At 34.9% G+C, this 24,713-nt stretch overlaps 2 protein-coding genes and 1 pseudogene across 3 annotated transcripts; 2 read left to right on the forward strand and 1 right to left on the reverse strand.

Annotated features, from left to right (window-relative positions):
• The first annotated feature begins 1,257 nt into the window (after positions 1-1,257).
• Positions 1,258-12,037, forward strand: LOC120203113 (G2/mitotic-specific cyclin S13-7-like). Its single transcript, XM_039203469.1, has 9 exons — positions 1,258-1,482; positions 1,821-1,918; positions 2,037-2,249; positions 2,346-2,471; positions 2,549-2,797; positions 2,880-3,041; positions 3,128-3,309; positions 3,385-3,549; positions 12,028-12,037. The coding sequence occupies exons 1-8, from the start codon at positions 1,443-1,445 to the stop codon at positions 3,533-3,535; spliced, it is 1,221 nt and encodes a 406-aa protein (XP_039059400.1). The 5' UTR covers positions 1,258-1,442; the 3' UTR covers positions 3,536-3,549; positions 12,028-12,037.
• On the forward strand, positions 3,803-5,856 carry LOC120203122 (annotated as a pseudogene).
• Positions 7,135-22,977, reverse strand: LOC120203097 (stomatal closure-related actin-binding protein 1-like). 2 transcript variants are annotated; one of them, XM_039203459.1, is made up of 13 exons: positions 22,817-22,977; positions 22,063-22,348; positions 21,492-21,620; positions 20,481-20,573; positions 19,063-19,203; positions 18,695-18,763; positions 12,104-12,187; positions 10,605-10,785; positions 9,251-9,367; positions 9,110-9,168; positions 8,087-8,221; positions 7,480-7,629; positions 7,135-7,383 (listed from the first exon to the last, which is right to left on the reverse strand). In XM_039203459.1, exons 2-13 carry the CDS (start codon positions 22,342-22,344, stop codon positions 7,339-7,341), a joined length of 1,485 nt encoding a protein of 494 aa, XP_039059390.1. In that variant the 5' UTR covers positions 22,345-22,348; positions 22,817-22,977; the 3' UTR covers positions 7,135-7,338. The 2 variants fall into 2 exon arrangements, with proteins under 2 accessions (XP_039059390.1, XP_039059382.1); XM_039203451.1 differs by having other exon boundaries at positions 22,063-22,361.
• Positions 22,978-24,713: the final 1,736 nt, after the last annotated feature.

Raw genomic sequence — 24,713 nt, forward strand, 5'->3', positions numbered from 1 at the left:
TATGGGAAGAATATTTTATTAACGCTAACATAAAATTCAATGATAACAAGTGACACCTTAATAAATCTATGGACTCTATTATTTTATTAGGTAAATTATGTGTTTAATACCTAAACTATCAGTTTTCGTATGCTTTAGTACCTAAACTTTTAAGTTTTTTAAAATTATACCTAAAGTTTAGTTTATATTTCATTTTAGTACCATTCGTTAAAAACTTTAGTTTTTTGTTTCATTTTAGTACTCCATTCAAAATTTAACTTTAAGTTTTAAAAAAAATTGAAATTTTAGGTATTAAAACAAATCAAAATTGATAGTTTAAATATTAAATGCATTAAATTTAAAAAAAATAAAAGTTTAGGTATTTAAACGAATAAAAACTAATAGTTTAAGTACTAATAACTTATTTTATTTTATAATTTTTTTAAATTTATTATAAAAAATTAATTAAAAAAATTATACTATTTTTTAATTTGTGGGCCCTGGGCGGGCGCCTCTCCTACCCTGACCCAAGGCCGACCCTGCATGTCATGTTAATGAGTCAAGAAAAAATGACATTGAAAATAAAATAATATATATAATCGTCATTATTTTTTAAAGATTAATGATTAAAATAAAAATAGCTTAAAATTAGTGACATTATTAACAAAATAATTTATTTGATGACTAAATTGAATAAAAAGAAATAGTTTGAATTTTAAGGGTATAGTTTAAAATTTTTATATTTATTTTTTATTATAATTATGTATGGTGTTAAAATATTAATAAAATATAACATATTATATGAAAATAATAATAAAATCATTTATATCATTGAGTGACAAAAAATTTAGTTATTAAATTAAAAAATATATAATGAGTAAAATAAGATAAAAAGTAAAGTTAAGTGAGTACATTATAGAATTTACCCTTTTATTATTATTATTCTTCTATTTGTTGTTCAAAAATCAATATGTGAGCCCAACTCAACTTTTTAACCCCATAACAATGCCACGTGTTCTTCAACGGCTACAAAAATTCTAAAATAAGGCGCCTAATAACCGTTAGATTTTCGTTCAATCAAACGGCCAGAAGTTGGATTTCAAAAAATTATACCGTTTGAGGGACCCGTCCCTTCCAAAACACTGCTGAAAAAAGGAACTGGCTGCAGGTTTAAAAAATTACGAACAAAATTTAACTGAGACAATTAATTCGTTAAACCAAAAGAAAAAGATCAATTCAAAAACTGGAAATCAGCAAAGGGACAACAACATAGATCAACTCAAAGAAGGTTGTTTCATTTGTTTGGCGGTGACGAAAAGAGTTGTAGGGTGGCGACTAGAAGAGACCCAGAAGAGGAGGAGGCGCGAGGAAGCCGTCTTCAGGTGTTCCTTTCGTCTTTGTTTTCCAGCCTCGGCGTAGTTTTAAGCCAGGTCGTTGAACAAGAAGAAGAAGAAGGACCGGAGATGGCTTCTAGAGCGGTTGTTCCTCAGCGTGAAAATAATGGTTGTTTTTTCAAAACTTGGTTCTTGATTCTTTGTGTCTTTGTCTTTTGAATTTCGAGATTTTTGCACTGATTTTGGTTCTGTTCCGTTTGATCTGAGGCTTTTAATATCTTTTTTCTAGTTTCCTTTAGTTAATAAATGTGGAATTGTTTGATCAGTTCCTGGAAATTTTGAAGGGAAAGATATATCTAGGGAATTTGAGAAAAAAGCTGTTAGATGAAAAGCGTGTTTCAGATAAAGAATTACAGACATGAAGTCAGATATAAGATTTATTGTGAAACTTATTCATTGTTCTATATTCTTGAAAATCAGATATTTTTATACGTTCTTTGTTTTCAGAAGAAGTGAAGCAGAGAAATGCAAGAGCAGATGGAAGGAACAGAAGAGTTCTTCAAGACATCGGCAATTTTGTGGATGAACGAGCACCACAAGGAAAGGTAGTTCCACTAAGCATAAAAAATTGTTTCATTTCATTTTTTTTCTCCCTGTTAGTTGTAGATACTTATAGTTGCAAATATCAGCAAAATCACTAATTGCTCTTGGTTTTGCTTGTAGAAACCAATCACTGAAGGAGTTTTTGCTGTTACACAAGCCGTGAAAGGAGCCCAAAGGAAGGCAGCTGACAAGGCCGAGAAACTGAAACCCGAGGATGTGATAGTTATAAGCTCTGATGAAAAAAGTGAGAGAAGTAAACATGTTAGCAAAAAACAAGGATCTTCAAGGAAGCAAGTCAAAACCCTCACTTCAATCCTCTCTGCTCGAAGCAAGGTAGTGAGTCCAAGTGTATATGCAGATCATGTGAAGAATTTGTTGCATTTTTTCTCTTATACTTGTGTTGTTTACTGTTTGTTGGTTGAAATTCAGGCTGTTAGTGGACTTATCAATAAGCTTAATGTTTCAATTGAGGACATTGATGGAGCAGATGCTGGTAATGCGTTGGCTGTCAGTGAGTATGTTGATGATATCTACAGGTTCTACAAGCTGACAGAAGTAATACTCTTTCACTTTTTTTAATATTGATTTTTACTTTCTACTTTATATGAATGTTAATATCAATTTTAATGCAGGATGAAGGCCGAGTACGTGACTATACGGATTTGCAGCCAGATCTCAATGCCAAGATGAGATCAATCCTTGTCGACTGGTTGATCGAAGTCCATCGCAAATTCGAGCTTATGCCAGAAACATTGTATATTACCATGAATATTGTTGATCGATTTCTTTCGATGAAGGTTGTACAAAGAAAGGAACTGCAATTGGTAGGCATTAGTGCAATGCTCATAGCATGCAAGTATGAGGAGATTTGGGCACCAGAGGTACTTACTTTTTTGCGTGCATTTGCATAACTGTGAGGCTTTGCTCTTTTTACTGATATTGTTTCTCTTACATTAATTTCAGGTCAATGACTTTGTTTTCATATCAGACAATGCCTATGCTAGAGAGAATGTTTTGGTCATGGAGAAAAAAATCTTGGATACGTTAGAATGGTACCTAACTGTTCCTACACCGTATGTGTTCCTCGTCCGGTTCATCAAAGCCTGTATTCCATCTGATGATAAGGTAATAATTTGTCGAATGACCCACTATCCTTTTGGAATTAGTTAGTATATACTAATTTGGTTTCTTTTCGGTGAAACGGAATGCAGATTGAGAATCTGGCATTTTACCTTGCTGAGCTTGGTCTGATGCAATATCCAGCAGCAGTTATGTATAGTCCGTCAATGTTAGCTGCAGCTGCGGTGTATGCTGCAAGATGCACCCTTGGGAAAAGCCCTCTGTGGAGTGAAACTCTGATGCACCACACAGGCTACTCGGAAAACCAACTAATGTAGTCTCTCCCTCCCCTGTTCTTTTTAATCAATGTATTAACCATCTTCTGATATAAAGTGTGTGGCTGCAACAGGGATTGTGCAAAACTCTTGGTAAAATTCCACTCAACAACTGCAGAAAGTAAACTCAAGGCATTGTATCGAAAATTCTCGAATTGCGATGCCGTGGCGCTTCTTGCACCAGCAAGAAGTCTTCTGCCGATGCCAATCAATCACGGAGAGTGATTTACCTGATGATTGTGGCTGTTATATTTTGATTAATTTTCAAAGGGGTGTTTCTTTTTTGATCCTTTTGAAGGTAGGATTCTTTTGAATTAGGATTTTAACTTGTTACCAAGTGTGGGTGTTTTATTATTTCTCTCATATCTAATGTAAACATTGGGTCTAATTTAATTTCATCAAAAAGTGTTGTTTGTAATTTCCAGCATTTTGCCTTTCATTGAAATTTCCAGGAAAAAAAAGAATTTTCCCAGAAAAAGAAATGTTCGAATAAAAAATTGTGGTTTCAATAAATTATTACGATGACTCTATCTTACCTAAGCAGCCCAAATCCAAAAACAGAAGAGCTTTTTCTAAAATGGATAAAGTAGAATCCCTATGGGATGAAGTGAGGGAGATCAGCCTAGGAACCACCGTGAACCGCCTTCACTCGCCGCCAACAGCGCTTCAATTCCTCAGAACAAGCCCTGCATAATCTCCAATGCCATCTCTCACTGGCCAGCCCTTTCCCTTTGGCCCAATACTTCTTACCTCCCCACCGCCCTTTCCTCCTCCATCGTATCCCTCTACCTCACCCCCGACGGCCACGCCGACGCCCTCGTCCCCCACCCGTCGGACCCTTCCCTCTGTTTCGTCTCCGCCCACGTCCAACCCACCCCTTTCCCTCAAGCCTTCGACCTCATTCGCCGACCCCCAAAGCATTTAGTAGCATATTTACAGCAGCAAAACGACTGCTTCAGGACTGAGTACGGTGAGCTCGAGTCTGATTGCGATGGCCACATTCCATGGGCTTCCGAGGCCTTAGGCTGCCTCCCGGAAGCCGTCAATCTCTGGATCGGAAACCATCTCTCGCAGACTTCTTTCCATAAAGACCATTACGAGAATCTCTACGCTGTCGTCTCCGGCGAGAAGCATTTTTTGCTCCTCCACCGACCGACGTTCACCGTATGTATGTCAAGGAATACCCAGCAGCTCGATACTCGTATTCCCAGGTTTTTACTTGAAATTGGGTGCTTTAAATTACAACCAGAATTTGGAAACCCTGTTTTGTTTTGTGAATGATGTATTTGATTTACAGGAGAAGGGGGGGTTTCAATTAGAACTCGAAAAACCGGAGAGATATGTCCCATGGTCTAGTGTGGATCCTTGCCCCTGTAAAGGGGAGTCTGAAGCAGGAGAGCTTGAAATTCTCATTGTATTTTAAAGGGCCTAAGCCATTTGAGGTTACTGTCAAAGCTGGAGTTGTTCTTTACTTGTGAGTCTTCCTTCTCCAGTTATGATCCTTTAGAACTGATCATGTTAGAATCATTTTTAAGAACAAGTAAAGTTTAGATCTATTGCAGTGATTTGTATGCTAATAAATGAAACAATAAGCTCTTTGTTTCATTCCCATCTAATTATCCATATGCATTTGTGCATTACACTTTATTTCCAATTCTCCGAATCCGGGTTTCATTGTTTTCAATGAGTATGGTTATTAAGAATTGTGGTTTTCATACCATGTTCAGAGGCTTTATGTGGATAATAATCCCGATGTTTTGTCGGTGTGGTGTAGGCCAAGTATGTGGTTTCATCATGTTAGTCAGAGTCCAGTAGATGACGGATGCATGATCGCTGTAAATTACTGTAAGTATAAGTGATTTCTTTGGTTTCTTATTTGTTGTGATTTTTCAGAAGTTGAAGTGTGCAGGTTTTTATTTGCAGGGTATGATATGCAATTTGATATCAAGTATGCATACTTCAACTTCTTGCAGTCTCTTCCTTGTCGATCAATCATTGATCCTACTACACCATATAGTGAATGTGAGCAGGATTTGGGACCTCATGCTTCTCCCTACCAATTAAACAGTAGATTCTCTGGTGATGAATCTGCAACAACCAATGTGGAGATTGATAAAGACCGCGACAATGTTTAACTACTGACATTTCGTTCGCAATGGTTCTATATAAGTGTGTTTCTTTTGAGGCAGTGAATGCAAGAAAACCGCAACGACTGTGATGCTGCTTTCGGTCGTCCACGACACCGAAATTTTCGTGGTCGAGAGAACTACCGTGTTCTACCTGAAAATGGTGGCAACACTAGAGAGATTCTTTGAAACATTTTTTATTGGTGTTGAATCTTGATGCCCTCAAATAGAGGACATAGAACATGGTTGTAGATCATGAAACTCAGGTTCATATGCTCAGTTAGATTTGGATTTTGTTTGTGAAATACCATCGGCTATATTTTATCTATTATTTACTGATTTTTAAATTTTGTGCGTGAACCTCTGTGGACCGTATGTTGGACAGATGATAGGAATATATAATAATACAAATCTAGAGGAAACCCAATGAAAAACAAGCATGATGAGAGCCGTCAGAGGGGAAAGTTTCTCTATGTTTATTTCAATGGTTTTGGTAAACCATTTTTTAGCTGTTTCTATTTCCATTATAAATCCATTATGTAACTAACAGGAAACAAAACCAGCCAAAGAAGCTCCAATTGTGAAAGATGGAAGGGGGCAACTTTGTCTTCCAAGGGTTACCCAGCCATGGCCTCTGACCTGTGGGACTACGGTGACACAATGCTCCAGAGTTGGCCACCAGTTAAATGCCATCGCCCCTCACCAACAGCCGATCTTAGTAGGCCATCACCGGTTACACTTGAATCAATATGCCCTTTGTTCCATTTGATCTGAAAACCAAGCCAGTAGAAGGGTAGAGAACTGTCTATGGGAATGACTATAACATTTGTAGATATCAGGTAAATCACCATTTTTAATGTTGTTTCAAGCACAATTTGTAGATCCCAACGATGCTTTCTATAATATTACAGGAACCTGGAGAAATGGAAGCTGATCAGTTTGTAGGGATTGGTACAAAGTTTGACAACAAAAGTGGCTTTAGTGATAGAATCAACCGTTGTCGAAACATCGATTGTATCAGATAATAATCCATATGCATTCCTTGATTTAACCTTGTATCTGTGTGCTTGTGTTTCATTATGATGACGGAAACTGGGAACTGTTGGCACCATGGGCTGGTTGTGAGGTAAATGCAGCGACTAAGTTCGTCGTGGGCGATATGGACCTGGTTTATCATATTGCCTGGCATTAAAGATTACATCCACAATGGTGGGTTCAAGAAGGATGTGCCATTGTTGCAGGAAGTAGTGGTAATGGAAGAAGTAGGGCACTTCAACCACATTGAAAAAGCCGATGAGATTAACTACCACATTTACGACTTCTTCCAGTTTGATTGGCTTTTTTTATCCTTAAATCCTTCCATGTTCTACCTATATCTAATAAAATTTGGCTATCTTAAGGACTCTAATCGAACATATATCTAATAAAATTTGGCTATCTTAAGGACTCTAATCGAACATATATCTAATAAAATTTGGCTATCTTAAGGATTCTAATCATCGCTTTATGCTCAAATAAGGTTCAAATCTTAGTGTTGTGAATTTCCATCGTTATACCCCCCCCCAAAAAAAAAAACCATCCATCGTTCACACATGATCAATCCTTTTGCATTAAACCGTTCAACAAATAGAAACAGATCCCGAAAGAAATCCTCCAAACGTAAGTGAATATTTTATACTAATGCAATAATAATTAAACAACAACAAAGCAATGCCTAGCGTTGGGAGAAGACAATGCTGAAGGCAAAGGCAAACATAGGGAAAAAAGAATGGGTGGAAACCAAATACAGGGAAAAAAACAATGATGTAATGACCTACTGTTACAAACTTAATGATGCATGATGGAAAAAAACCCCGGCATAATTACAACTAATTAGCATAACAGAATCCTAAGCAAGTCAATTTAGGTTTCTAAAGAAGCTCTATCATCAGGGCCGGCGAGCATGATCTGGCATTTAAAAAATATAGATATATAAATGAATAAATAAATCGTAGGTTTCTTCTACGACTACAAAGCAAAATTTTGGAGAGCCACAAAACTTACATTGCAGTCAAAAGCAAATCTCCTGCCAAGCATAATGGCAGCATTCCTCTCTCTCTCCGATTCAAATGCCAATACAACTGAAAACTCTTTCTTTGCTTGCCAAAACAATGCTTGTGCCGCTGCATTTCCGCCCCCTCTAACTCCACACAGCTAAAGCATATATAAGCACAAGAGGTTATGAAACAAACACGGTATATATATATATGTGTGTGTGTGTGTGCGCGCGAATATCAGAAATATCATGTTTTGTATCAATTTGTCAATTATTTGTACCAAGTTTTTGGCTATGTTACTCTAGTTCTTCCTTTTCATTGGAGAACCTGTGCCGACACCCATGTCTGAAACACTGGGACATACCAGTTGCACACATATATTCATATCTTACGCTCACCCCGTCTCTAAGCAACTTGGGTTCCATTTCACTCCTTTTGTCAGTGCCTAATATGTATTATTTCTTCTAAAAAAAATAATACTCCAAATCAAGGAACAATGTGAAGGATATATGTAGAATCATCCCCAAACCACAAAATTTCTCTCTTTCGCCTCTTTACTGTTTGAGAGAACACAAAAATCTTTTATTGCTGAGAAATTTTACTAGACTTAATACCTGCATTGAGCTGGAATAATATTCTTTAGAGAGTATTGCATTGCCTTTACATAACTTCATCCTCATCTTTCCCACATGTAGTGCATGAATAGATTCTGATGGATGATCTTCACCATTCATTTGGGTAACAATTACCTATATAATATATATATATATATATATATATATATATATATATATATATATAAAGAGTAATGATATAATATTAGAAGCCAAAAAAATGAATAAGTGGTTAAAATCTATACAAAAGATACAATAAAATGCACGTATATAAGAAGCAAATACAAATTTTTAGCAAATACATGTAACATATTCTCATGTACCAACTGGCCTCAAACAAGTGAAAAACTGATGAGATGAAAAAAAGTCAATTAATGATGTTAAAAGCTTTAAATCTTTTTTGGCATCTCATTCCCTGACCCAAAACCAGATGCAGAGAGACACTGATATAACAAGAGCTATTAGGATTGTGGAGTCTATATGGTCAATGTGTAGTAGTGTCAACAAGCAAATCTGGGTTTAGGTAACCAAGCAACCAGCACTTGCATTCGAGGTTGAAGTTGGACTGGAAGTTTTGCTTGGTGTAGGAACTCTAAATTCAACACTATTCTACAATTTTAAGGCTTTAAGACCTTGAAGGATTTTTTAAATTTTAAAATTCTCACTAGGATAAAATAAGTTTAGATCTTCAACGCTCCAATGAGCTGCAGCAACAGGAGAGATTTTTCACAGATCAATGCAATATAAGAAGAAATAAACAGAGAAGGGGTCATTTCCCCAAGGAACCACAGTTAGAAAGATAGCAATTGCAGAACATCTTAAAAAGTGAAGTTTAAGGTGGAAACTCATTCTGCTCTGGAGAACTAAAAGAAGTTCGCTTAAGTAAGATTTTAACTAAAAAAAATTATAAATCAATAGAAAGATACAACAATCAAATCCTATTTGAAGTACCCAAAACAAATAAAGGCTAACACTACTCTTATAGCCATGTAAGGGATACTGTTGTGAAGCAGGACAACATACATTGAATTCAACATCATGTTTCCGCACAAGTGCCTCCACATAGTTCCCCAAACCAGCAGCTGCTCTCAATAACAAAAAGCAAGAGTTACAAATCTCGATAAATAACGAGGTAAAATCTTCAACAAAAAAACCCTAGCAAACCTGGATCAATAGCACCAGCAGTTGTTAATATGATTAGCTCGCCATCATAAATAATCTCGACCTGCAAGATTCGACCAACATCAAAAGGCTCCGGAGCATAAACTGATTTGCTGGCACCTGGATAAAGCAAGTAGACAAATATATCAGATCCAAAAAGGAAAATGATCGTTCTATTGCCCATAAGAGTCAGGATTAGCATCTCATCTCAATAATGCTCATTTTGTAAATGTTTTCCGTGTAGGTTACCAAAATTATTTTGTTATGGTAAATATTTGTACTCGGGTGTGAGCATCAGACGCGAGTATGTTATCCAAGATGAGTATGCTAAATTATTTTAAAGGTTTCTCCAGGAGGGTCATATCCCCATATCCATATCTGAATATACAAATATGCTTCTTCTCTAGCATCTAAATAGTATGAAATTAAAAGCAACAGATGAAAATTCAAGCTCAAGCTGAAGTCGTAAATCTTTCATCAAAACAGACCTAATCTGTCCATAAACAGAATGTCATAAAATCTTTCTTAGATGCATGATGGTTCTCAAGAGACTCATTTATATGAGAGTTGTACATAAAGGCTAAGTAATAAACAAAAATATCAACTAATCCGGTCACCAACTTTAAAGTCAAATTCTATATGACCATCCTGATCCTAAACTCTGCAAGGCAGAAAGGATCTAACCTTGAATTTATCTGTAAAGATATTAAGAAATAGAAACCTAGTTCCCAAATGAATGAATTGAAAGTAGCAGAGGATTACCAATCAGTAGTAACAGCTACCTTCTGTTTTTACATTGAAAAAAAACGAGTAAAATTTATAATAGCTGTACCTATACTGCCTACCAGGGAAAAGATGACACAAAAATCATGTTCTATCTAAAGTAATTATTATAAATCCAGAGGCTTAATAGACAATATAAGCACAATATTTTAAAGTTCATTGAAAAGTTCAAGGAAATATGATAAACCTCAGCTCAGGTTACAGTAACAGGGAGACCAATTCCACTGATTTTGATGGGACAAACTATTCGATTTTCAGTACCATAAGATAACATGCTATACCATTGGATAATATTTGCATTTCAGAACGTCTAGCGGCATGCTTGAACATGGATGATTCTACTTAGCATGCATAACCTCCGACCTTAATAAATCAAAATTATATTTTCTGATAAAGTATTTTAAAATTGTATGACAGGCAACAAGATTTCAACATGTTATGACATTTATATTTTTTTTTTATCAAAAAAACCAGTTAGCCATGAATCTAACTTCAAAAGAAAAAGCTTGCCATGCATCAAACACCACCTGTTAACCTTAAACATAGAGAAGAAAGAATCAATGGCTATCTTTACCTGATATAAGCTCCTTTTTGCCACCTTCAGATGAAATACGGTACCACTGAATTGAGCATTTGGAAAGCTCTGGAGAAATATCAGAACAAGGTTTAATCCGCAAATATGAACCTAAAATTTCAGCACCATCTAATTCATACAAATTAGATAAATTTCCCCCAACTCTCTTGCTTCTTGCCAGCTGCAAAACCAGTCACGGAAAGCAGAAGGTTAAAGAAGTAAATGATTAAAAAAAAAAGAATGGAACACAATCATATGCACCTGTCAATTCCACACAAATGCCTACAAGAAACTAGAAAATAAATGTAACAAAAGAGTTAAAATCAAAAACCTTCAAGCCGGATACCATACCAGTATATTACTACTAAGTTATAAAAAAATGAGAAGTACCACACTAGTTCTACGTAATCAGTAATTAAAATGGAACAACAAACTTATGAACTTAGGATATGATTACTTTCTTCTTCTTATTATTAGGCAAAAATGCATCAGAGGTCCCTGTACTTTTAAAAGAAAACCAATGTGGCCCTTGTATTATTTTCTCTCAATGTGTCCCTCCAACTCAGAAAATAAACCCAATATGGCCCTTTAACCAACATTTTTCGTCGTTGGTTACGATGCTGACGTGGCAGTTCACTGTACTGATATGGCGATCAACAGTGGTTGATAACGTGGCGGATCACATGACAGATAGGCTAAATTGGTAACTCAAACATGGCAGATGGACTGCCACGTCAGCACCGTGGATCGCCACAACATCACCGTGAACTACCACGTCAGCACCGTAACGGTCAACGACGGAAAAAAACGTTGGTCAAAGGACCATATTGGGTTTGTTTTCTGAGTTAGAGGGCTATATTGAAAAAAAATATGAGAGCCACATTGATTTTTTTCAAAAGTACAGGGACATCTTATGCCTTATTATTATTATTTCTTTTTTCTTTTTCTTTTTTTTTGGGGGGGGGGAGGGATCTACTAGGGATGAAGTCCGTAAGTCCGTTTGGATTGGCACAAAACTGTACAATCACGTGTATGGCATTTTGAAACAGAATGCATAAGACTGTTTCAAAAGGAAAATCAGGGTCTTATCTAAGCTGTAGATGATATAATATTCACTGTTTCAGTCTTATTTTATATTTCTTAGAAATAGAGGTAATAGACATCTAAATTTGTCCAAGCATGTGAAATATTCATCAGAACCCCAAACATATGAAGGCCTATGCTGAAACCAGAGAATTACAAATCAATGCATTAACCCAAAGAGCATTGACCTTCCCAAATTTTTAGTTTCAGAATGTCCTACAACAAAGCAAATACCAATATGATAAAGGACTAGAAAATGAGAGAGAAATGGAAATTGTTTGGCTCAACATAGTACCAGAAAATAAAATGATTTAAAAAATACTTTAGAAGAACCAAGAAGAATATACAAATATTCAACTAATGGAAATAGAATGGCTGGAAGAAACTGATTAACTAAACATGATAAAAGGTAAAACCTCTTTCAGAAGAAGTAGAGAATGCTTAGACTTCTCTGCAAGTTGAATCCTTAATGCACGAAGCTCATGTTCCATATCCATAACCTGCAAAATGTTATAGGTTTAACTCATCCATTATTTCAACTAAAAATGAATTGAAACGGGTAAATCTAGCAGAAATGGTGTCAATTTAATTTGTCATGCTGCAAAGCATACATGCTTCAGAGGTGGCTTCTACATATATCACTATAATAGATTTGATAAGATTTGTTTACTTTGTAAGTACCCTTAAAATTAACATGCCTATCCATAGCTTGATTCATTTTGAAGCCAAAGACAAGCCATTTTTCAATTAGAGAGCCCTATGGGAGAAACCAAGCAAAAAATTTAAGAATGCAACACTTCAACACAAATCCTAATGAGCATATACCCAATGTTTACATAAGAGTCTGCTCTGTCCTCATAAGTCAAGACTCCAATATTCATGCTAAATTCAAATTGCATCATTTAATACTATGCAATATGCATCCCACTCCATCGTTTCTTCACCCTAAGTCTTGAGGAATGCCACAGAAAAAACAACCAAGAGGATGCTATTTTTTTATAAGAATAGAAGGCCTCGTTAAAAACCCCCTTCATGATTAATGGAGCTCATAAGAAGCTCCTTAATCAGCGGAAGGAGAAAAAGAGTATCTTAGAACTTCATTAAAATCATAAAAAGTACATAATGAATTACAACACCCTAAAACTCCCTAAATGGGAAGTAGAAAACCAAAAAAACATCCATAAACAACAACACATAAATCAACCTATTCCAACCTTAGCTAGGACATCTGCCTCTAGGTTAGCTGTCCTATTAACCCATCTAACAACACCTTCAAAAACTTTAAGTCTATCAACAATATCTTTAACAATAGAAGCATAAACATCTGGACATAATTCAACTTTCTTAATCCAGTCCACTGCCACCCTGCTGTCACTCTCAATAATTAAACGATCCTTTATCAGCTCTCGAAAAGAGACAAAGAACCATAAACCCTTTTGAATAGCTTTTAATTTCATCAATGTAGGAAGATCCGGACCAGCAGACTCCTTGAAAGAGCCTAAGATCAAACCAGAATCATCTTTTAAAACTCCTCCTAACCCACTTCTCTTCCAGTCACTAGTAGTAGCAGCATCAACGTTTAATTTGATATAGCCCCTGGGAGGTGGAGACCAAGGGAACTTAGATACAATCGGATTAGAGTAGTAAGAACAAGAATCCCCTAACGAAGGATCAAATATAAGTGAATCCTTAGGGATAAAAACCTCTTATACTTAGCTAAGAACCATGAAGCAAGCCTAAACCTTGCAAAGAAGAAGAATTCTGCCTGGTCTAACTTCCCCCCTTCAAACACGATAGAGTGCCTGATTTTCCAAGTGGTCCAAAGGACAACCCCTGGAATAAATGTCCATATAGTTGAGTTAGTCTTCAAACCTTCCCAGGCTAGGAGAAAGCTTTTAGCATTTTCATGCAAAACAGAATTGATCCTCCAAAACTTCATAAATTTATTCCATAAAGACCACACAACCGAACAAGTAAAAAATAAATGAGAGGAAGACTCTTCCACCATCTTGCAAAGAGGACATAACACATCTTCAATACCAAGTGGATGCTATCATAATGATTTTCATGTTTAGAAGAAAAATATTCAGTACCAGCAGGTCTATTCAATAATAAATCTTTCCATCCGGTAATCCTATCTATATAAGTCATACTTGGTCACCTATTCTCTTTAAAGAATGGTATTGATCATTGTTGAAGCTTAAACATATTAGTTGGACCACTTTCTATATGCTTAAGTGTTTAGGACAATTGGTCACCTAATTTAACATGGTATTAAAGTCCATGTGTGTTTTTTTTTACTGCACAACCCCAAGTAGGGTCAACCACCCCTAGTTAGGTTGTCCACGTGTAGGCCATTAGTGAGCAACACATAAAAGGGAATGTTATTTGTTGTTATATCATATTATTAAATCTTGGGTCTCCTGTGGCTCTATATTCAAGTTGGGCCCCTCACCTATTGCCTACTGGTTTTAGGTTGGATGGTCAACAATCATATGAACAAATTTTATTCAAGAGAGGACCATGGTCATAATGTGTCTTTGGTAATTAGTCTTTAAATGACAACAACATCAACAATAAAACCACTCAAATATTAGGGTACTTTACCTTACCCAAGACAAGCCCTAGATTTAAATTAAACGATATTAGCATAAACCAAGCACACGGTAATAAACGAAAAATTACATTTGTTGTTTTTTCACATGTAATATATTTTATTTTTATCTTTAAAGATGGATTTTTCCTTAACAAAATCCAAAAGAATGCTTAACAAGGCTTAAGCCATTATTATTATTAGGGGCTATGAAACAGGGATTAAACAAGAAAACTCATCAATCCCCACCAGCCATCCTGACCTCCAGAGAGATGATAAAAGTACTCCAAGTCTCCAACATTGTTTTCCATATTTAAAATACATAAGAGAAAATATATTCTAACATCTTTGCACTTCATATACTGTGAGTTATATTACAATAAGGATTAATTATTAGTATTTTATGAGTTATATTACGATTATGATTAATTATTAATACTTTATTTTCTTAGTAACTCTAGAAAACTATTTTGTAGAAATTCTATCCTATCTAGGACACACAACTAAACTTGTATAAAAACAGCATTGCAGTAACTTCTCAATTTACAATAAGAAAGAAAAAAATATGTTTTTAATGAATCCTATTTCCGCATGGTATCAGTTGCCAGCGGTCTTGATCGCCCGATTGCTTCCGTCACTGTTTTCCTTGTTATCTTTCTCTGTCGACGTTGTTACCATTCTGATCAACAAATCGTTGCTTTGCTTCGCCGTATATCATCGCCTGCACTCCTTTGCTCAGCAACCCGAATTAGCGTCCAATCCTCGTTCGTCAACGCTCTTTGCTTGTTCGTGGGATCTCCCTCTCATTAATCGTGATTACAATTTGAATAAATTAGCTGCAAACCTGCTAATTGGAAGTGTCCGATTAATCAATTGCGGACAATGGTTCTATTCGGATTAATCAGCATATTGTTTTATCTCCTGTACTTTATGTTCCGAATTTGACTTGCAAAATTCTTTCGGTTAGTAAATTGTCTGCGGATTTGGGCTGCATTTCCTGATTTAACTTTGATATTTGCGAATTTCAGAATTTGAGCTCGGGGATAATGATTGGTACTGCTAAGCGTCGTGGTGGACCTTACATTCTTGACTCCCCTCCTCCAAACTACAAGCCCTCGACTAGTGTGTCCTCCTTTGTTTCAATATAGCCATCACCTAATGATGTGTTTGTTGAGATTGTTTTATGACATTTTAGGTTAGGTCACCCCAGTTTTATTTATCTTGTCAAGTTGTTCCCCAAACTCTTTATTCATAAAAATCTTGCATCTTTTTCATGTGATATTTGTCATCTTGCCAAACACATTCACAACACATATCCTCCTTCTCCATACCGTTCTTCCAAGCATTTTTCAATGATACATAGTGACATTTGAGGTCCCTCTAGTGTCAAAAGCTTAAATGGTGTTCGTTGGTTTGTTTATTTTATTAATGATCATTCTCGTACAACATAGACTTTTCTTATGCGGGATAAATCTAAGGCAAGGGATATTTTTAAACGGTTCCACAAGATGATTGAGAACCAATTTCAGAGTTCTATTGGCATATTTAAGTCTAATAATAATAGTGAATATTTTTCTCACTCGTTGGGGTCTTTCTTTTAGAAAAAAAGAATTGTCCATCTCACTTCCTGTGTCTATACACCTTAACAAAATGTTGTTGTTGAACGAAAAAATCATCATCTTCTTGAGGTAACCTGAGCACTTCTTTTTTCCACTCATGTTCCTACATATCTTTAGGGAGAGGCTCTCTTAACTGCCACCTATCTCATTAATCGCATGCCCAGTAAAATCTTTGGTTTTATAAGTTCCAGGGATGTTCTTTCCCAAATTTTCCCTCACTTTAAATTGTTTCCTACAAGTGTTCCTCTTCGTGTCTTTGGTTGTACCGTTGTTGTTCATGATCATAACCACACTGAGTGTAAACTTGCTCCTCGGACAATCTAATGTGTCTTTGTTGGTTACTTTTCTCTTCAAAAGGGTTATCGGTGTTATTCTCATTCCACTAAGAAATTTTTTATATATATGGATGTCACCTTCCTTGAACATAAACCTTTCTTCACTAAATCTGAAATCCGGGGGGAGAGTGAGTGTGAATTTAAGTTTTTTTCGGTTAATGTCGAACTACCCATCAACCTCTCACCCATTAGACTCTCCTAAAACATCAAATTCACCTAACACCACTACCACACCTGAGATTGAAAAAATACTCCAGACCATTAATCCATTGGACTCTCCTAAAACAACAAATCCATATGTGTCACCATATCTTACCTACAAACATCGACCCAAACACATCCATGTTCCCACACGACCTGCGTAGTGCCAAGAGCCAGAACCAGGTTTAAATACCTTGGAAAATGAAGAAGGCAATAAGAGTAATTTAGGTTGATACTAGTGAGTTACCAATTGCTCAAAGAAAGAGTATGAAGAAGGCGATAGAAAGAAATTATTTATTCCAGAGACAATAAAAGCAGTTCTAAAAACTCCCGAATGGAAGAAGGCAATAGAATAACTCTCTGCTCTTGAAAACAACAAAACCTGAGTAATTATTGATCTTCTTAAAGACAAGAAATCAATTAGCTGCAAATGGGTCTTTACTGTGATATACAAGGCAAATGGCAGTGTTGAGCGGTATAAGGTTGTACTCGGGGCAAAGGGGTTTACTTAGACTCATGGAGTACACTATCAAGAGACTTTTTCCCAAATTGCGAAGCTCAATACTGTAAGAGTACTATTGTCCTTAACAGTAAATAAAGACTGGATACTTCATCAATTGGATGTTAAAAACGCATTCCTCAATGGTAATCTTGAAGAAGAGGTCTATATGTGGATTCCACCAGAGGTGCAGGTACAATCTGAAAATCAACAAGTATTAAAATTGTTGAAGTCTCTATATGGTTTAACAGTCTCTTTGTGCTCGGTTCGACAAATTCATGAAAGTATTTTTGCAAGACAACTATAAGTAATATCAATATGATCATACTTTGTTTGTCAAAACCACTCCAAACAAGAAAAAGACAATCTTAATTGTCTACATCGATGACATCATCATTACATGTGATGACTCAGGAGAAATCAAGAAATTGAAGGCGTTGCTAGCAAGAGAATTCGAAACCAAGGACTTACTTGAGATATTTTTAGGGCATGGAAGTGACATGATCGAGAGAAGGGATTGTCATAAACCAACAGAAGTACATTCTAGACTTACTCTCTGAAACCGGAATAACTGGTTGCAAGTCTTCGGAAACTCCCATGGAAGCAAATCTAAAGCTTAGGAAAAATAGGAATCCAGTAAATAAGGACCAATACCAAAGATTAGTTGGTAAAGTCATTTATCTGTCACTTACTAGGCCAGACATAACCTTCTCTGTTAGCATTGTGAGTCAATTCATGAATGAACCCAGAGAAGAACATTTAGAGATGGCATATCGAATTTTGAGGTATTTAAAGATGATACCATAACATGAATTAATTTTCATAAAACATGAAGATAGAACAATCATGATTTTCTCCGATTAAAGCTAGGCTAGAAAATTAACAGATAAGAGATCAACTACGAGTTATTGTTCATTTTTTTGGAGAAACTTGGTGACATGGAGAAGCAAGAAACAAGTCGTGGTTTCCATAAGTAATGCTGAAGCAGAATATCGGGCGATAGCACTCGGAATCTGTGAAGGTGTTTGGTTACAAAGACTCCTAACTAAACTAGAGGTGTGAAATAGAACCTACTTTAACCTTTAGAGTGATAGTAAGTCAGTTATAAGTATTGCTAAGAATCCAGTTCATCAATACAAAACCAAACATGTAGAGATCGACAAACACTTCATCGCCGAAAAGGTGAATAGTGGGGCAGTATAACTAAATTATGTCTCTTCAAAAGATCAACTAGTCGATGTCTTGACTAAGGCGCTTCCAAGGATCAACTTCAACGAGATTACATCCAAGCTGGATCTCTATAATATTTACTCCCCAGCTTAAGGGGGAGTGTGAGTTAATATTACAATTAGGATTAATTATTAGTATTTTATGAGATGTATTACGATTAGGATTAATTATTAGTATTTTATCTTATTAGTAACTCTAGAAAACTATTTTGTAGGAATTCTATCCTATCTAGGACACTCAACTAAACTTGTATAAAAACAGCCCAGCCATAATTTCTCAATTTACAATAAGAAATAAAAAAACATATTTTTCATGAATCCTATTTCTACATCTACGAGTATGAGTTTGTAGGACTAAGAGATTGTGAATTACTACAGCAGACACATATAACATGCACAATGAACAAAAAAGGTAAGCTGATTTTCATGGTTAAAAAATTTGAGCCAGCAGTATGTCAGAAACCAAAAGCGACTTAAAATAATTTTATTTTTGAATATTTAAGAAAAAAATAATCAGTATCTGAGATAAACCTTGCTTGGTTGGTGCAGCATTTTGATCCGTCTAGCCTCTTGAACCTCCTCCATTAATTCTTCCAGATCCTGAAATCCATGGAAAATATTTGCTCACATACAAAAAGACAAAAACAGAGAAAATTGTCACACTAGAAAGAACACATAGCAGAAACCTCTATGATGAATGCAGTAGGTTCACAAGAAAACAATATAATATGAAATTTGTATTAAGTGATAGCAAAATATATTTTCACAGTTAATGGCTTAATGCAATGTGGAAAGAGAGGAGTATAAGTACAATGCTAGATTTATTTAGAGATAGAACTTTATCAATGCAAATTTCAATTAGCTTTAAAAATTCAATAAGCAGAATATTAAACAGAAACCTGTTTGCCTGATGCTCGAGACATTTGTTCTCGCTCCTGAAGGGCCTCTTCCACTCTCTGAACTGCTGCTCTAGCATTCTCAATTTCAGCACGAGCAAAAGCTCTTTCATTATCGACAAGTTTCTTAGCATCTTCCGAAGCCTATTTGGAGACACAAGTATGCAACGTAAAGCAGTAACAGAAGAATTAGCATCTTATATGCATTGCAGTAGAAAAAGGGAGTGAAGCAAATAACTCAAGGACCCAGGCAAAGCATGTTTAGATATCCCAGATATTACTACAGCAGCCTTCTTCTAAAATAATATGGGTAGTTCAGGTTCAAGGTTTTCTTTTCTTTCTTTAATTCTCAAAACACATTTCTAGAAAGCAAATAAGTTAGGAACGTAATTTCTAACATAAGATTATATTTGAATAACTTAAACTGAAAAACAAAACTTGAAACAATGTGAATACAGATGAAAACAAATAAATAGCATTATTTTTTAGAAATGGGGTTCCTTGAGAACAGTTCCCTCAAAACTGTTCATTGAAAAAAAAACTTATAGTTTTGAGAACAAAAATAGTTCTGAAAACAAGAAGTAGAAAATAGACCTTCCCCAGAAAAACTTGAGAGAAATATAAAGATTTCACAATTAGGAATGCAAGTCTTTTCATTCCTTGCCTAGATGAGGGTTAACAATCAGGAGAAACTGGGAAAAGAATATAAAAGATTGCCAGTATAATCAGAAAGCAAAGTACCAAGCATTCTACCACCATTGTACTATCAGTAACTGTTTCATGACAGCAACCAGAACAAGGTGAAAACGAAGATACAAATTTAGGAGAGAAAATATTAAAGTCAAGGTTAGGTTCATAAAGAATAGATGAAATAATCAGTTACGTGCACCGTTTAAATGAATAGCAAGCACAACATTTTCTAAACTATTATTTTTATTCAAAATTTAAATTGGATATCCTCACACTCCATTTCCAGATATCAATTTGAGGACTTGAGAGAGCCATAATTTAACTGATATCATTCCAGCTAAAAAGATCTGTAGTTCAACATAAGAAAATGCTTTTTCCACTAAACTATAATAACTAACCAAAAGGTGTCATACTTATTCACTATTCAGCTAAATCTCTCTTCATGGGTACTTCTAACATGAAATACTGAAAGCTCAAGTGAGACAAATGCATCACTGGCTTTTTGAGATAAGACATTTATATTTTCAAAATTTTGATCAAAATTAAGTATCTCTCTTACCAAAAACACACTTATGAAGCACAACATGGATATGTAACAAATAATGTATTTGATTGTTAAGCATTTTTGGATACATTGATCAATGTTACAATTATACTTTCTTGAACAAATTTATTATGAAATAAGTGAAAAGGATGACAGATCATCCAGCATTTATCATAAGTTATATTACCTGCTTCAGGAAAGTTGCTAGTTTCTTCACTTCTGCCTTTTCTTGAATCAACTCTCCTTCTCTTTGAGTAAGTTGAACTGCCAGAGCTTCCACCTGGGGAAGTAACCATAACTCAAAGCCTTACTTGAAAGATTTAAGGCAATAAACAAACTAAGAAACCAAATAGATGGATTCACTAGTAGCTGAACCACAGAAAGCGGTAAAGATATGATCAGGGATTAGAAGAGAATCTCAAGCATTGAAGGATTTTCTTGCTGCTTTTTTTTATATCCATTTCCCCAACCAAAAGGTTGAGAAAAACACACATTCTCAATGCTGATATATTCAAATAAGATGAACAATTTTCTCCTATAAAAGAAGTTGGCTTCATATCTAACTACACTATAGATGATAGGTGTAAATTTAACAACACTTTCCATGCTATTTCTAAACCCAAATCCTTCTTTAATAGAAGGCTCCAATGGGTATAGCATATCACATTAAGTGCAAAGTAAACTCCAGACCTAGTGCTTTACCAATAATAACAAAGGGGAAAATGTTTGGAACAATATTGAGACAAATGATAATAGCATCCTTGAACCTAATAACTGAAGCAACAAATCAACAATCACACCCTTAAAGTTACAGCATTTTCTTCCTAATATTTCACCATGAACATTATTTCCTATGCACCAAAACTAATAGCGAAGTTATATTCAAGTAAAAATTAGTAATGAATTTTAAATATGGAATATATTATTTGAAAAATTGCCAGTGGTAAAAATTCCACAAATAATATTAGAATCATAAAAAGTGTCCCTTGTGGTATATTTAAAATTTTAAAATGTAAATAAATGTGATACTTGTCAACAATTTAACCCTGCTTGTGGGAAAAAAATTACAATGGCAATGTACCTGATAATAATCCTTTTAAATATTAGCATATAACTTCCAAAACAATTGTAAATAGGACTGGCACATCACTGACGGGTCACAATTCAATGATAGAACCACAAAACATAGAACACTAACCATGGCAATAGCTTGCACTACATCATCCTTGTTTCTTCCAGCGACGCACCCTTTTAAAGATTCCAGGGCATCCCTAAGCTTCTTCAAAAGGACATGTTTCTCCAGTGAAGCTGCCTCTCTAAGTCTAGCCTGAATCCAGTAAATAAATATAGTTTGTTTGTATGACAATCTGTATAGATTAAAATTTAATAATAGTTCCAAAGCTTCTCAACTGTTAAAAGAAACAACAGACAGAGACGAATCACTTGCACCAACAGACTACATAGAGACCCAACCTAGTTCTTCAATCCAGAGATACTCCAAGGTGCATAAACAAATCATAAGAACCTATAAACCAAAATTTATCATCCAGCTGACCTTATTGTCACACAAACAGAACACTGAGCTAACCTTTTATCTTTAGATTTAAGCACAATCCAAATTAAAACGTAGTTCCCAACAATCTACCTCAAATTCCATGGATTCTTCGCAAGGAAAAAATAAGTCAATCTAAGAAGGTGTAAAAATTAAACAAATGTCTTAAGCAATCTATCTAAGAAACCTGCATAAATTAAATTTGAAAGAATTTGACCTCTTCAGACAACTTAGCAGCAGCAGCTAACCCCTTCTCAAACTTATTAGCAAGGTCACGAACAGATAGACGGTTCTGCTGGTCCAACAACAATGTGGTCTCCCGAGCAACAACCTCCTTCATAGACAAAACTTTAGGATCTCCTTTGGCATTCACAATCTGATTATTTGCCCCAATTTTGTAATTGGGAAAACGACTTGAAGCAAATATTACATCAGCAGATACAGCTGGACGTGCTTCCTTTTGCACAGTATCACCAAAATTCCTACTTACCCTCGTCATTGTTCTGAAACCACACTCTGTTATATCACCAACAGAAAAGGGGATTTAAAATTAGTAATAAGATAATTGAAAATTCATTATGAAGAATAAGCTTTTGAACAGTTTGAACTAAAATGTAGATCACTACTAGCCAACCTAAATTAATTCAGTTAATTAATTATCTAATTAGTTATAAACATCTAACTCAACAAACGGATTTTACTCATATAATTTTAAGTTTGGTAAATAAGCACATATAAAATACATTAGTATTCCCATCATGCCTCTTAACAAAAACAAAATGATAGAAATTTTAGATCATTTAAAAAAAAACTCTGAACGCCAAAGCAAAACGCCACATTAAACACGTGTACAACAGGGGGAAGAGGAACCATAAAACTAAAAACACGATAATGTATAGTTCTATGAAACCCTAACTCAAGCAAAATTTTAAAATAACAAAGGAAAAAAGAAAAAGAAAATTGGAACTTACAGATCATGAAAAAAAAAAGTAAAGGAAAAGGAAAAATCAGCAGCGGAATTAGAATGTTGGATCAGCTAGAATGAAATGGAACTGAAGTTTTAGGAATTTGCAGAGAAATCTATATAAATGATTGACGAGGAAAAGAAAATTAAAGAGAAAATTGCAATGAAGGAAGACTGAGGAGATTGTTGATTCTGCTTTTTTGAAATGGTAAAGGCAAAAACATGAAGATAGGAGCGAAATGACAAACCCGCCCTTCCTTTTTGTCTATGGATTATTTTAGGCTTACTAAAAAAATAAATGTTTAAGTTGCATTTTAAATTGACTTTTGGTGGCACTTTAGGTTTTGGAGTCTGGACGTTACTGGCGTTAAATTTAACCGTTATTTGATATATATCATGCATATAAAATTTTATTTTTTTATTAAAAATTACTTAATATTATAATTTTAAAAAATTTAAAATTTATTTCTTTCACCGTCAATTGACTACCGTTGATTTGTAGTCATCACTGTTGATACTATCAGAATTGCCTAGCCGTCACAGCTAAAACTCAGTCTCCATCAACTGTGAAACTACACTTATTTTGATTTTTAAGTTTTCCTTTGATGTTTTATGATGATTCCAACAACTCCGACTATTTGTGCGTTATATGGCCGTTACTATTGAGTTCCCCGTCCTACTCTAAACAAAACTCGACCTGTGATGACCATTCGCCGTCGAATATGGGAGGATGGGAGCGAGAACATTTAATGATATGCATCTAAAAGTGTAACGGAAAGAATATTAGGCATCTATTTTTAACGAAAAATTCTTTAGGCACCAAAAGTCAATTTGAGTTATAATGCACTTATTTTTATATTAAACCATTGTTTTATTACTTCTCAAATTTCAATATTTTTTTTCTAAAATACTTAAACTACCTTAATTTCATGAGTATTAAATAATGGGTAAATTATACCATGAACACTTAATTGTAGAAAAATTTAATCTGATAATCAGTTTTATAATTTTGTCGATAACATGTATGTGGCAGAGGAATTGATGTAACAATTAACAAAATTGATATAATTTTACATCTTTATTAATTTAATTTTAAGTTTTAATTTAATAAATTTAATCATTCAATCAAATGATCATATTAAAATTTCACATAATTCGTAATCACAAGTTTAAATATATATTTGGATTTTTAGGATAAATTTGAATTTCTTTAATTTATCCTGAATTTGTTTCTTATGAAATATTATATTTGTAAGTAATTATTAATAAAAAAAATTAATTTTAAGTACGTTAGGAAGAAGTGATTTCTACGCTTAAGCTTAGAATTTTAAAACTACTTTTGCATGGACCCGCGGGAGACAGATAAAAGAGGGACTGACCCATCCATCAATTATTGTTCTTTTTAAGAATCAAATGAGTTTGAAAATTCTGGCAAACTACAGCTTTGCAGGCCCAATAAAACCACTTTTTCATCCACCAACGCTGCAACATTAGTGTCTTAAATTCCCATAACCTGTCTGTCTATGGCATTATCATGTGGATTGAAAATAAACTCCAAATCTATGAATGAAGAAAACTAACATAAATTTACCATTACAGAACCTTCTCCACGGCTTTCGTTAAAAGATGATGGCCCCTTGTACTGCCAAACCATCCAATAGCCGTTCACATGGATCTGGCAAGCATACAAGTGAATAAAGGAAATGTCAAAGGCTCTTTCTTGAGAAAATGTGATGATCATGTGCTAATGGTTGCTCGATCGATACCTATCGCAAGGTTGGCAGATGACATTGAGAAGACCGGTTTCAGTTGTGGAATAAAAGGGTACTGCTAATCAATCTCAAAAAATAAATACCAAAAATCAATTCCCCAGTATTTTGACTAGCTAACATTTAGAAATTATA

This window comes from Hibiscus syriacus, unplaced genomic scaffold, assembly GCF_006381635.1.
Source record: "Hibiscus syriacus cultivar Baekdansim isolate YM2019G1 unplaced genomic scaffold, ASM638163v2 tig00000340_pilon, whole genome shotgun sequence".
Classification (NCBI taxonomy): Eukaryota; Viridiplantae; Streptophyta; class Magnoliopsida; order Malvales; family Malvaceae; genus Hibiscus; species Hibiscus syriacus.

Bases quoted from the DNA above. Each gene is read 5' to 3' on its own strand.
- LOC120203113 (XM_039203469.1), top strand. From the start codon at position 1,443: ATGGCTTCTAGAGCGGTTGTTCCTCAGCGTGAAAATAATG. The intron at 1,919-2,036 runs GTAGTTCCACTA...TTTTGCTTGTAG, and splicing joins AACGAGCACCACAAGGAAAG to AAACCAATCACTGAAGGAGT. The intron at 3,310-3,384 runs GTAGTCTCTCCC...TGGCTGCAACAG, and splicing joins TACTCGGAAAACCAACTAAT to GGATTGTGCAAAACTCTTGG.
- LOC120203097 (XM_039203459.1), bottom strand. From the start codon at position 22,344: ATGACGAGGGTAAGTAGGAATTTTGGTGATACTGTGCAAAAGGAAGCA. The intron at 18,764-19,062 runs GTTTCTGTTTAA...CATGGATTTCAG, and splicing joins CTCGAGCATCAGGCAAACAG to GATCTGGAAGAATTAATGGA. The intron at 12,188-18,694 runs GTTTATCTCAGA...AACATTTTGCAG, and splicing joins TGCTGCACCAACCAAGCAAG to GTTATGGATATGGAACATGA.